This window comes from Poromitra crassiceps (assembly GCF_964638095.1).
Source record: "Poromitra crassiceps genome assembly, chromosome: 4".
Lineage (NCBI taxonomy): Eukaryota > Metazoa > Chordata > Actinopteri > Beryciformes > Melamphaidae > Poromitra > Poromitra crassiceps.
Window position 1 is genome coordinate 27,185,417 of NC_139626.1, and position 13,703 is coordinate 27,199,119.

Below are 13,703 nucleotides of genomic sequence, written 5' to 3' on the forward strand. Positions count from 1 at the left end.
AAACAATAGGGAGACAAAATCTCATCATGTGGGGGTCTGTGGATCTAATGTGGACTCAATTTGAGGTTGATATGAAAAAGGTTGAGAATCACTGTCGTAACACTCTGTATTTACTTACACATAGAGGTGACATGAATTCCAATGACACTGATCATCAACATGTAGACACACACAGAGTAAATGCACACATGATTTTCACACACACACACACACACACACACACACACACACACACACACACACACACACACACACACACATTCCCCCGTTAAACTTTAAATGAAGACGACAGCAAAACTTGAATCGGGGGAAAAAGGTGAAATCCATCAAACTGTTCGGTCTCAACTGGATAGCTCTTGTCTTTTGACTCCAAACCCCACCATCCGCATTCAGAGACCCCATCACTCAGGCATGCACTGCAGACAGGCTCAGCCAGAGTCCTACATGAACAAGTTTAGCTATTGCTGTTTTTAGTGTGCCACAATGTTGTTAATATTTTTTGTATTACTATTTAATGGTTGAATCTCAAAAAATTCTGACTTGCGGACTGAGCCCCCATAGACCTGGCTGGCGTTCTGAGTTCTCAAAGTTTCGGAAAGGCCTAAGAGCGGGGGGGTAAAGGGTCTGAGAGAAGAGTTTGGAGAAAACTAGGGACTGCCACACACACTACTGAGTCGAAGAGGAACATCAGCAAAAATGGCGAGATCTGGAAACGGAGAGCGTTTTTGCTCGGTACCCACAGCTCTGCCTTGGTAGACACGCCATCAATATGGCACCCAGGGTAAAAAACAAAACAACATTAGCCAGACTTGCACTATATATGCCTCTGGGTTTGTTGACACACCCTCCGGATATCCCTCCAGTTTTGACACACAGCTCCGACACAACTCTGCTACACACAGACTCTGCTACACACAGACTCTTACAGGACAACAAAATGTTACACAACAGCAGAGGCCTTGGCCAGAATCGCACCCTCCTCACCAGTTAACACACTGCTCTTATATTTGACAAGCAAAATCCTATCTCCTTGTCGTATGTATGTCAGTTTCTTTTTTTTCTGTTTTAAAATTCAAAAAAAGAGGAAAAAATGCGTGGAACATTGTGGAAAAATCTGGAGATGTCCCCTTTTTTGCCCCTGGAAACACGGAAACACTGACCTCGTTATTGTCTTTTTTTCTTACAGGAGAAATCAAGTTGGTTCTTGTATATTGTGACAAGGATAATGACTTATTTACTGGCTGTGCAAGTTTCCCTCCTGCCTGCCTGTGTGTACATGAAAGGAGTGGTGACAGTATGACGTGATGAAGACTATAGGTGGGTTTCCATCCACCTGTTTGTATGCAAATTTTCAATTTGCACATAAAAAACCTGAGTGGAAACGGTGGAAAATTACACACACAAAAGATGGGGGGGGGGGGGAAGTTGCCGTATCGATAAAAGGTAAATGCGAGTAACTGGAAACGGATTAAGTGAATCTTCTGTTGTCTCTCGGTTAACCTCTCGTGTAACCAAACTCCATTCAAAATCCATGCAATTTCATGTTGCCTTGCTTACTGGCAAAAGTTAACACCCCGACCGTACTGTAAAACATGACCATAGCTTGTTACGAATAGGTAGGGTGCACTCTACATGTCTGCATCTACTAAATACACTTGTAAGGTAAATAGGCTGCACGTACAGTATTTATGCACAATTTGAAGGTTTAGACCGCCTGCCATGGTGTGTGGAAGACTGCTGGATTAGCACATTTTATTCACTTACAGTAAATGCTCAGTGCATTGAAGAGGGGCACCTGGTATTTTATGGTGTAGCTTTGTGATAACCAAGAAACTTTAAATTAAATTATGTTTTTCAGAGAGCTCAGTTGGTGCCTGAATAGTCTCTCGAGCCAGACTGTCTCTTCTACATTCTGCGAATGCACCATGAGACAGTCTGTAATTCACGCCCACAGAACATGGACAAAGGAAGTTGGGGGGGGGGGGGGGGTTCAAACCGATTCAGTTGATTCATTCTCCAATCATCTGCCTTTAGGCGGGACATCCGGGACATCTCCCTATCATCGCTCATTATTTCCTGAGTTTCCCTTTCCGTTTTGACCAAGTTTTCCCAGCTCGACGTTCAGGCGGAAGTATTTGAAAATTGTGAGAGCCAACCGTCTGTTTTAAGAGACTAGCAAGACAATGGCACGTAGCTATCTTCTGTAATCAGCAGAGGCCCTCATCACTAATATTTGCATAACCATAACGGATGGAAAAGCAACAAATTTCTCATTTTCTTTTGCCCATTTTCTGGAAATTCTGTTAAAATTTGTGATACATTTGGATGGAAACCCAATTTAACTCGGGAGTGTCTGTGTTGTTGCTACAATGGTGAATGTTTTTTGTTTTCTGTCTTGTCCATGAGAGATTCATGAGTGGTGTGCGTGCGTGTTTGCTTTTGAACACTTATTACCCCCAGTCAGGGAAGTGAATAAATGTTAATCTGACAGCTTGCATTAGGTATGACTGTTTTGATGAAAGGTTCAAGAACGTTGGCACTAATGCATATGTCTCTTAAGTTGTTTTTAGCGCATCTCGTTCTTTTGTTTGTTTTTTCATTTCTTTTTTGTCCAAATGCAATAAGAGAATGATTTTTTTCTTAAGACTTAGCAACCAACTGAAGGCATTTTTGTATTAAGATGCCAAATCCTACCCATACCAAGCTGAGCTGGAACAGTGTTTTACAGACACGTTAAAAGACGTTTGCTGTTTTTCCTTTTGCCTTTTTATTTTATTACTATGTATCAATTTAAATTAAGTCTGTCTTTATTATCACTCCTTTCAGGATGTTTTTGTTTATTTCAGATGCTACAAAAAAAGGTGAGGAAAGTAATTTAAGGCAGAAAAGAACAAGATAATAAAGGTTGAATTGAAGTGTGTGGTGACTTAGTCATTTTGTCTGATTTCTTTAACCTAGGCTGCAACCTGGTTAAGCTGTCTACAACTGAACCCCCCTATTTATAATACATACAAGCAACCAAATGTATGGCACTTTACTTTGCCTGAGAGCAGAGCCTGTTAGTCCACCTCTAAAACACTTCTCTTTTATAGGCCGGGAGCCAGCCATACCCCTGAGTAACACACGTGACCAAACCAGAGAGGAGCCAGCCATACCCCTGAGTAACACAACATGTGACCAAACCAGAGAGGAACCAGCCATACCCCTGATTAACACAACATGTGACCAAACCAGAGAGGAGCCAGCCATACCCCTGAGTAACACAACATGTGACCAAACCAGAGAGGAACCAGCCATACCCCTGAGGATTATTTCTGCTACCTTTTTTTCCACTATGATGATTGTTATCATATACCTTGAGCCATCTCAAAAGCATAGGGGCCACGTTCAACTCAGGGCCGTTTGGTCTCAGGGGCCCCCCCAAAAAACATTTTGGGACCAAAAAGTATGTAAATGAAATGAATAAGGTACTGATGGCATAAATAGTCATCATGCATGAAATTCTGCAGGAGGTATGTTAGGACATAGGGGGAAGTTGGAAGTAGCAAAATAAGATTCTTGGGCTTGCAATTATATTTTATAATTTCACCCACAAAAATACTGACCGTTTTACAAATTCTCCTCAAAAATCATTATTTTCTAGCACTTTATGGTGAATATCACTTCCTCACTTGTATTTAAAAAACATTTATAAGCTTCAATCTGAGCCCAAGATGAACTTCCTACCTAAAGAATTACACTTCCTGTGGCCTCAAATCAAAGAAAACAGCATTTTCAGTCAGTGCTCGTGCTTGTCCAGGTGATGTGAAAATGTTAACTTTTTCATAAAAGCATGAAACTTTGTGTACTTGTACAGTTTGGGGCTCTGAACATTTTCAGAATGGGAGCCATGTGGCCAATGTCTTGTGGTGGCCATGGCAGCCATTTTACTTTCCGCCCTAACCAAATTATGCATTTTGCATCATATCTCCTGAACCACATATGATAATACAGAAAAGGTGATGTCTACCCCTATGTTTTGATGGTCAAGGATTACAATGAAACTATATATAACATAAACTATTCAGGTAAATAGTTAATGGTGAATTCAATGACACTGTGGGAAGGAAATCACAGTAGCCTATCTGAGAATAGTCTATTTGCCAGCCCTATTGTGAACCCGTAAATGTTGAGTAGCCCCAACGTTTAAATGTTAGAAATGTACAGTATGGGAACCCCAAAATTTAAAAACTGTTGGATGCTAACTTGCATCTGGAGTGGGGTGTCTTATCTGTTAAAGTTTAATAGAGACACCCCACTCCAGGCTCCGCCATACTCTTCCGGTCTCCTAAGTGGGCGTGGCAGTGGCGAAATCTCTTGTGGCACAGAATCAGGAAGTGACGAAGTTGGGATGTCTCTGAGAAGAACCGCTGCAGTAGAAGAAGAAGAAGAGGTCAAAGGTAATACAGTAGCGTTCGCCTTGCGTTTACATCCATGATACCGGTAGATACGGTTTGCTGACAATGGCAAAGCATCATCCAGATTTGATCTTTTGCAGAAAACAAGCCGGTGTTGGTAGGTTGTTTTTATTTAAGGTCACGTGAAAAACAGCTTGACTCTTTTAACATCAACCAGATTTGCTTTTCCGCCTTTCCTCTAGCTTTTGTTTGAGGTAACGTTAGCTAACATGCTAACATGCTTGCTTGGATTTTATTCATAGTGTGGTAACCCAGACTTGTCTGTGAGCAAACATAAGGTTGACTGATTGTTAGTTTGCAGAATATAATTGTAATAGTGTATTGTGAGATCGTGGTAATCTCGTTAGCAGTGCTACTGCTACCTGGTAACGTTATAATATAAGGTTATATAAATGTTGGCTCGCGGAGGCTCTGACCGGTTGCTCTCTCTTTTCAGCTATCGGGAGACTTTGCGAGAAATGTGAGTATAAGATCACCTAAGTTACTACAAACAACCCCATGCTTTAGTGCAACTTAAATTTAACAGAGGCTGCTATCATACTAACTATCCCAAATTCACAGTTTGTTTAGTTTAGTTTCACAAGGTGTGTGCTGTATACCTTTGTATGGGAGAGAACGTAGTAGCGTCACGTCAATATATATTATATATATATATGAGGGGGTTACATGCTGCCACTCCGACGTTCTGCCACTCCGAAATATCGGCACTCAGAAAGGGGGTCTATATTCCCCGTTTTTCACTAACCTCTCCCAGCCCCCACGCCAAACCTAACCTCCCCCCATGCCTAAACCTAACCTCCCCCAGACCCTAACCCAAAACCTAACCTCTCCCACCCCCACGCCTAAACCTAAGGTCGGCATTGCGGCTTCTACGACCGCCAGTCCGAATAATGGAAGTTAACGTTCGGAGTGGCAGCATGTCGGAAAGGCAAAGGAACCCCATATGGGTTGAACTTCATATATGAACTTCTTGAAATGGAAATAAGGAACGGGGGGGGGGGGGGTCGGTAGTGGACTTAAATATAACAATCACATGACTGCAATTGCTTCAGCTTCAACCATTTACACATTATTATTAACACAAGCAAACACCTCTGGCATAGCCTATTCCTAGATTATCATCAAATAATTTTATTTGGGCGTTGCAAAACAAAAGTTTCTCATTCTTAATAATGACAGCTGTATTAAAAAACAAACAGTAGGCTAGTGCAAACAGTATTTTGATATAGGTCTAAATAGCCTACTTCACATTTGCATGTAGGCCTACTTATTCAATTTTCTTTTAACAGTGCAAACAGCAACGTTACATAGGCTATTCTTTTGAACAGAACAAACGTGGTATGAAAGTTTAAATCATTAGTGCAAAAACATTTTAGATTTCAACTGAAATCGTCTGAACACAACAAAAACAAATGGCATGCGACATTTGTATAGGTACAATGTAGTAAATAGTCTACTCAATGTGCTGTCTTCAGAGTTTAGTTGAATCTAGCAACGCTGACAGATTGGTCGTGACTCACAACAAACAGAATGAGAGAGGCGCTGAACCTCCAGACAGGGTGAGGGGCAGAGCAGCAGCGGCTGCGGGGTTTACTCGCTCAATACAAATAGCCCTCCACTCTTTGCACTCCGTGTTTCTCCAATACGAAACAAAGCGCGTCCGGTATAAGTTCAATACGGAACACGTCCTTTTGTTTACAAATATGAGACGATTCCGTATTTTAAGGGACGGTTGGCAACCCTAGAGGGGACCCACAATTAGGCTACATGTTAAGCCCTGACATTGTCAGAGATTGCTGAAGACCTTTTTTTTTTACCCACACACAGGAGAAATTGCAAATCTTTGTCCGCAGCAATGAAGTTAAGCACCAGGATGAGAAACAGCTGAACGTAACTGGAACTATGTACAGTTAGGATGAACTGTCTGTAGCCTACATGGATGAGTCGCCAAAATCATGGAAAACCAGCCCAAATTCTGTCCTCATGCCCAAGCCCATTTCCCCCCACACAACCAGCCCAATTGGGCGGAAAACCCACCAATCTGGCAACACTGATGTTGACGTGCAGCTGGGATCAGAGACTAGTTCAGCAGCAGCTTAAAAAATATCACTATAGCAGCAGCTTTTGAAAGGGTTTTGAAAGGATATCACAAAGATTGATTGATTGATTGAAACGATTTATTTCAAACAGTTAAAACAATACATAAAGTGAAAAAACAGTAAACATAACAGTCTAATAGACTTCATCAAAAGGAAAATACGTAAACGCAAACATAAAAAAGGTGAACTGTTTGAAAAGGGGCAGGAAGAAGCCTAGGCTTATCGAGTCCAGCCCCCCAATCATTCATAAACAAAATCATACATCCCTATATTATATGCCTATCCCACCTCTTACGCTCCTCCCCACATGCTCATGCACATACATACATATATATGCATGTATATACACAAATGTACACAAACTTACCCATACACATGTGTACACAATGAACAAAGACATTGTCTTTGTGATATCTTTTCAAAACCCTTTCCACTTGTCACAAGGGGGTCCCGATTTCACCAAATGATGAAGGTAGCAGTGATGGACGTGTCAGGACGACTACGCACACAAGGCTCACACCATGGATGTATACAGTCGATGATTTAGAGCAGCTGTGAAGCGGAGGGATATATACACACAGTGAAGTGCCAGTGCTGTTATCGTGAAATATCAGCACTGCTAGGATCCCTCTTGTCCAATAAAATTGCTTGGCCGGAACTAACTGTTGTATAAATGTTGCATATCTCTCATTTTGGCCTCTTCCTTCCTTCCTTCTCACTCCTTCCTCTCATCCCTCCCTCTCCTCCCAGGCGACGGAAAGTGTGTGATCTGTGACTCCTATGTGAGGCCTTGCACTCTGGTGCGTATCTGTGACGAGTGCAACTACGGCTCGTATCAGGGCCGCTGTGTCATCTGCGGAGGGCCCGGCGTGTCCGACGCCTACTACTGTAAAGAGTGCACCATCCAGGAGAAAGATGTACGTTTCCCCATGCAGTGGTGGTGTTCAGTTAAGGGCTCTTGTGTTTGTGCGTCGACGGGCCGGGGGTTGTGGAGTATCCTGGTTGAGGTGGGCTGGTCTGGGTAGAAAAGTCCAGGGCCGTTTTCTAGTCCCAGTCCGGCCCTGCATGGTGACGTTTTATTTTGATGACATAGCATTGCCAGCATTATCAAACAAAAAACGTTTGGTAATGGTAACATGTATTTCAGGGTTGTTTAACATTAACATTAGGTGATTCAGTGAATGAGCTGCCTCGCATTCTGCAAAGTAACATTGCAGACGTCCGCATTTGTGAAATCGGTGTGTAACGTTGATGTCCCGGTCACACAAGACAGGGCTCCAGACTAACTTTTTACACTAGGTGCACTGGTGCACCTTACCCCGCTAGCCGGGCACTTCTCACTCATACTGAGCATTACCACCCGGCGAACGTCAACGCATTTCCCATCAAACAATCGTTCCACTCACGTCTAGGTATAAAAATTAACCCTTACCTGAGCCAAAAACGTGAAGTGAAGACGCTATCCGATGGCCAACATCCTCTTCTTTTAAATACATATAGTTGCCTCTTCCAAATTGTTGCATAAAATCCACTTTTCTGTCTTTGAAAAACCGAAAATGTAGGTGCAATACCATTCCGGAAGTGTGGGGGGCATTAGTGAGTAAACAGTGAGTCGTTGTTCCGGGTTGCTCCAGATGAATCATTTTCATGTGACTCCGATTCCGGTACGAGCAAGTCTGGTAATGGATGGCTGGCTGCGGACTGTCCTGTCTGTGTTTTACTAGCGATAAGGACGATACGACTTCCAATCAGATTTTCAAAGTAAAACGATTCGGTCCAAGTCTAAAGCACTCGGAAGCAATTGAAAAGGTTTTATTTTTGTATTTCCCCTGTCTTTCTATGTGAGAGATTTAGCTTGACCGCGCCGCACGCTGTGGGACAAGAGTGGGGTGAGAGAGAGAGAAAGACGCTACAAATTCCAAGGTGCACGCAACAGTGCGTGTTATGAAAATATTTATGCGCACTGGATTTTACGGTGGGAAGCTGCGGAGCGCCGGCGATTTCGCGTGAGCATAATTTGCGCTTAACAATTTCCTCTACGTCTTCTCCCCCCACACTTCCTTCTGTGTTTGTTGCTGTTTCACGTCTGGTGGTGTGATGCGGTGCAGGGGTGAGGCCAAACGTGCTGTTCGCGTCACTAGCACTGCCCATTGTCAAGGGATATGATTGGCTGTTTAGGAGCTGGGGCGGTTGCACACTCAGGGTTTGTCTGACCTGTCAAGTGATTGGCTGTTTCTGTGTCACTCGTAGCACGCTCCATTAACAAGGGACATTTTTTCATGCAGCCGTGCTATCGAACGCCCTATCAAACCATTTTTTTATTGTATTGATGATGTCTCTATCGCGATATATATTGCTATCGTTTTATCGCCCGGCCCTAGCGCAATAAACATCGCAAAGACTGCCTGAATAACAACAATGGTTTTATGTACACGCGTCATGCATTCATACTCAGCATGTGATTGTTTTGTCTTGTGTTGTAAATCCAGCGCACACATTTCCCTTGCACCTCCGCCAAAGCCCAAACATGCTGTGTGTAGTTTCAGCTTGAGTCAAACACACTGTGTGTAGTTTCAGCTTGAGTCAAACACACTGTGTGTAGTTTCAGCTTGAGTCAAACACACTGTGTGTAGTTTCAGCTTGAGTCAAACACACTGTGTGTAGTTTCAGCTTGAGTCAAACACACTGTGTGTAGTTTCAGCTTGAGTCAAACACACTGTGTAGTTTCAGCTTGAGTCCAGACAAGCTGTGTGTAGTTTCAGCTTGAGTCAAACACACTGTGTGTAGTTTCAGCTTGAGTCAAACACACTGTGTGTAGTTTCAGCTTGAGTCAAACACACGGTGTGTAGTTTCAGCTTGAGTCAGACAAGCTGTGTGTAGTTTCAGTTTGAGTCAAACACACTGTGTGTAGTTTCAGTTTGAGTCAAACACACTGTGTGTAGTTTCAGCTTGAGTCAAACACACTGTGTAGTTTCAGTTTGAGTCAAACACGCTGTGTGTAGTTTCAGTTTGAGTCAAACACGCTGTGTGTAGTTTCAGTTTGAGTCAAACACACTGTGTGTAGTTTCAGTTTGAGTCAAACACGCTGTGTGTAGTTTCAGCTTGAGTCAAACACGCTGTGTGTAGTTTCAGTTTGAGTCAAACACACTGTGTAGTTTCAGCTTGAGTCAAACACGCTGTGTGTAGTTTCAGTTTGAGTCAAACACTGTGTGTAGTTTCAGCTTGAGTCAAACGTGCTGTGTGTAGTTTCAGCTTGAGTCTCCAACAGAGAGCCATGCTTGTGAGCATAGGCTATTCAATGTTTGCGGTCTATGTTGGCAGTATTAAAGCAGAAAGACGTAGGAACTGTATAGCTAATATGCATGCTTCAATATTTGTTTATTTATCGCAAGTCTTATCGTCATCGCAATATTGACCGTTATCACACATCACAGATTTTCCTCATATCGTGCAGGTCTAATAATACGTTAGATTGGAGCCCGTCTTTAGCTCTAAGATTAGATGAGACGTAACGGGGTTGCTAGGAATGTTTTTGACAAATGGCTAGCTTAGTTTGGCCGTCACATCATACACAGGGTCATACACATCACACAGGGTCTTGAAATGCTTGAATTTAAAAAATAATAATTAAGTACTTGAAAGCTTGGATTTATAAAGAGGTCGTTAAAAGTGCTTTAATTTAGCCTACCGGAATCTCTTGAGTTTGAGCCTTGAGCTCAGTCATCTCAAAATTGCTGGGCCAAGATTGATACACTTTCTTCCTATCTATCTACAGCAGGGGTTTTCAAAGTGGGAGGTTGGCTTTCCCAGGGGAGCTCCAAGCAGTTTCAGGGGAGGCTCAGTGAATGGAAGTGAAAAAAAAAAAGATTACATATTTTACTTCCCAGAGTCAGAAACAAATAAATGCTTACATAATAATGTCTAAAGACGGATGTTATTATTATGTATTCGGTGTAGTCTGAAGTATGTTAAACAGCAATAGAGAGCCGCAGGGATGACGTACAGTATTTTTGTAGTCAGAAGGCAGAAGTCCCGGACTTCCTGGTTCTTCACTGTTTCTGTCTATGGGATTTTTGAATGGGTTTTTGCCGCGATGCTTCAAATAAGGTCTCTGGGCAAGGCAAGCTTAATCAAACGCGAACCAGAGTTCAGTCGGATAATCTTCACACATGAGGACCACTTTCATGAGTTTTGTAGCGTAAATGCGAGCCCTAGAAGTAAAAAGCTCGAGCTAAGCTAATCCAGAACTACACACTGTCGCATAGGCTTCCACGTCACGTCAGCGCTCAACCTGGACTGTTGTTGATGTGTGCGCTGCTGTGCACTGATTACCCCGGACTGAACGGGCTGAACCAGGTGAGGGAAAGATAATTTCCGTGTTCGTCCTTTGAAGTGGTGACGTTATTGACGTATATATATCCCCATCGACTCAACAGTGTAGTCTCATTTAGCCGTTTGCTAGCTAGCCGCCCTTTTAACGGCACGTAAAAGCTTCAAAACTCATAAAAGTGGTCCTCATGTGTGAAGATGACATTACTAAACACTGGTTCGCGTTTGATTAAGCCAGCGTTGCCCAGGGAGATTTTTAGAAGCATCGCGCCAAAAACCCATTCAAAACTCCCATAGGCGAAAACAGTGAAGAACCAGGACTGTTAGCATCGATGATTTCCGGACTCGTTCCTGCGGCTCTTTATTGAGTTCAAATGATTGGCTTAGGTTCTCAAAACTATCAATTTCCCCATCTATCTATCTTCTATCGCTGCCTCGCCCAGGAATCTCGCGCTCTACACATAGTATAGTAGATAATAGTATATAAAAGGGAGCTAGGACTCTGTCTCTCCGTCCCACTGATGACATCATCAGTGATGTCATAAATTCACACACACACACAGAGTCCCAGTGATGTCATAAAAGTCCCACTGATGACATCTTCAGTGATGTCATAAATTCTCACGCACACACAAGAGACAGACACACCAGGCTAAAGGCTCGGACAGTCGAGCGAGGCAGATCGTACGCCAGGTCTGCGCAGGCACCGAGGCATTCATGGTCCAAGCTGCAGCCACGTGATCATCATGTTACATTGTACAGTGAGAAGTGATCATCATGTTACATTGTACAGTGAGAAGTGAGAAAGTGAAACATCTCCTCCCTCTGTCTTGTCTTCACAGCGGGACGGCTGTCCCAAGATCGTCAACCTGGGCAGCTCCAAAACAGACCTGTTTTATGAAAGGAAGAAGTACGGCTTCAAGAAGAGGTGAAGACAGCCAGCCTGGCCCCTCCTGCAGCTTCTCTCTGAAACACTTTTTTTAAGGAACATTGCTTGATTTATTAATAAAGCTCTCTTTTATATTGCTTCAATGTTACTTTGTATCTATTGCTTCAGTGTTACTTTGTATCTATTGTTTCAGTGTTACATTATGTAAGCCTTGTTCACACAATGCTAATAACACCAAGAATTAAAGCTGCAAGCAGCATTGAACGAGCCCTCACAGTTTGTGCACGTTGGGGCGTGTTGCAGCCGCCGCGGCCTCTTGGCGATACCTCTGAATTTGCATGTAGGTAGGGAGGCTAGAGAGAGGACAGGACAGAAAAGAGGACGACAGTAGCAGATAACTGTCCCCCACCCAAGGCAGAACACACCTGTCCTCCCCATCCTCTCCTCCTCCACCCTCCCCCGCCTGACCTTCTCTCTAACAAAATCCCCTCCTCTGCCATCTATCTATGTATCGCCCAGCCTCCTTCCTCTCACCCTGTTCGCACTCAACCACTCTACCATCTCTGCAGGGACTGACCCGCAGAGGAGAGCAGGCACAGTCCCTGCAGAGATGGTGAGAGTGGTTGAGTGAGAACAGGGTGAAGGAGGGAGGCTGGGAGATGGCGGGGGAGGGAGGTGGGGGGAGCAGGGTGAGGGAGGGAGGCCAGGGGATGGCAGAGGGGGGGGGGGGACAGGGTGAAGGAAGGAGGCCAGGAGATGGCAGAGGGGAGTACAGGGTGAATGAAGGAGGCCAGGAGATGGCAGGGGGGAGAGGGGGAGGGAGGGGACAGGGAGAGAACTTCAAATCCCCTGCAGGAATCGAACCTGCACTTCTCCGCATACGGTTGTTAAGGTGACCTGACCGCCTTAACCCCTAGACCATCAGCCTAGGTAACTTATAGTGGATCTCTAGGCAGTTTTGTTATGGCTTTCCCAATGAAAGACTTGAAAAGGTTTTAGTGTCCGTACCGGGATTCAAACCACAAACCTTTGGCTTGGAAGGCATGGTCTTTCACCACTGGACTACAGCCTAGCTCAAACACACAGCACATGCAACAAGTAAAATAGATGTGGTTAAGACGAGGGTTTTCTCTTAACCACCACCATACCCTAACCCAATTGATAGGAAGGGGGGGAGGGTGTCAAACTAGAAAAACAGATTCAAACATAAGCAGAATGGTTCCAGGTCCATGTTTATCATACCAGAATGTTAGCACAATAATACAAAACTCACAGCAACAAGTAGACCAGTGGTTTATTGATAGTATTCTGTGACATCACCACACAGACATCTTGGTCTGATTGTAATCAATTAACAGGTGATTAACAATCTAATTACACACACAGCCAATGAGCTGTGTGTAGTGTAAAGTGCCATATTGGTCGGAAATGCATGTGACATCATGGGAATACTATGAATAGACAGTCTAAGTGAATCAGTTGTTATTAAGCTTTATGAAGGCTACTTAAACAAGATAATTTAGGATAGATATAAATGTACCAAATGTTATAGCTATGTTATAGCAGACGTTTTGTCATTTCTAAAAAAATAGATTTTTCAGGTTCGCACAACATAGTATTGCATAAGGAGTTGCTCATAATAACTCTTTTTAAATCTTTAAAGTATTTTAGTTGCTGTTCTGGGTATGGCATTGCATCCCTGAGAAGGCTACATCGGTACAGCTAGGTTTCATTCAGGTTCATGTGTAAGGATACTCATTCTACAGTGGGTGTTTATATGATATACTGTGCAAATCTATATTTTTTAATCTCTTGAATGACATCATATTCCTTTGGTTTCTTCAGTGCGGTTTGCTGATATGTCAAAGAGATAGTTATACAAATAAATTACAAACTCATAAGCAAACAGAAATGGTGAAGTGCTGCTCA

At 43.3% G+C, this 13,703-nt stretch overlaps 1 protein-coding gene across 1 annotated transcript; it reads left to right on the top strand.

Moving 5' to 3' along the window:
• Nucleotides 1–4,420: 4,420 nt before the first annotated feature.
• On the top strand, nt 4,421–11,912 carry phf5a (PHD finger protein 5A). Its single transcript, XM_083634663.1, has 4 exons — nt 4,421–4,554; nt 4,894–4,917; nt 7,307–7,473; nt 11,728–11,912. Exons 1-4 carry the CDS (start codon nt 4,503–4,505, stop codon nt 11,815–11,817), a joined length of 333 nt encoding a protein of 110 aa, XP_083490789.1. The 5' UTR covers nt 4,421–4,502; the 3' UTR covers nt 11,818–11,912.
• The last annotated feature ends 1,791 nt before the right edge of the window (nt 11,913–13,703 follow it).

Bases quoted from the DNA above. Each gene is read 5' to 3' on its own strand.
- phf5a (XM_083634663.1), top strand. From the start codon at position 4,503: ATGGCAAAGCATCATCCAGATTTGATCTTTTGCAGAAAACAAGCCGGT. The intron at 4,918-7,306 runs GTGAGTATAAGA...CTCTCCTCCCAG, and splicing joins CGGGAGACTTTGCGAGAAAT to GCGACGGAAAGTGTGTGATC. The intron at 7,474-11,727 runs GTACGTTTCCCC...TTGTCTTCACAG, and splicing joins GCACCATCCAGGAGAAAGAT to CGGGACGGCTGTCCCAAGAT.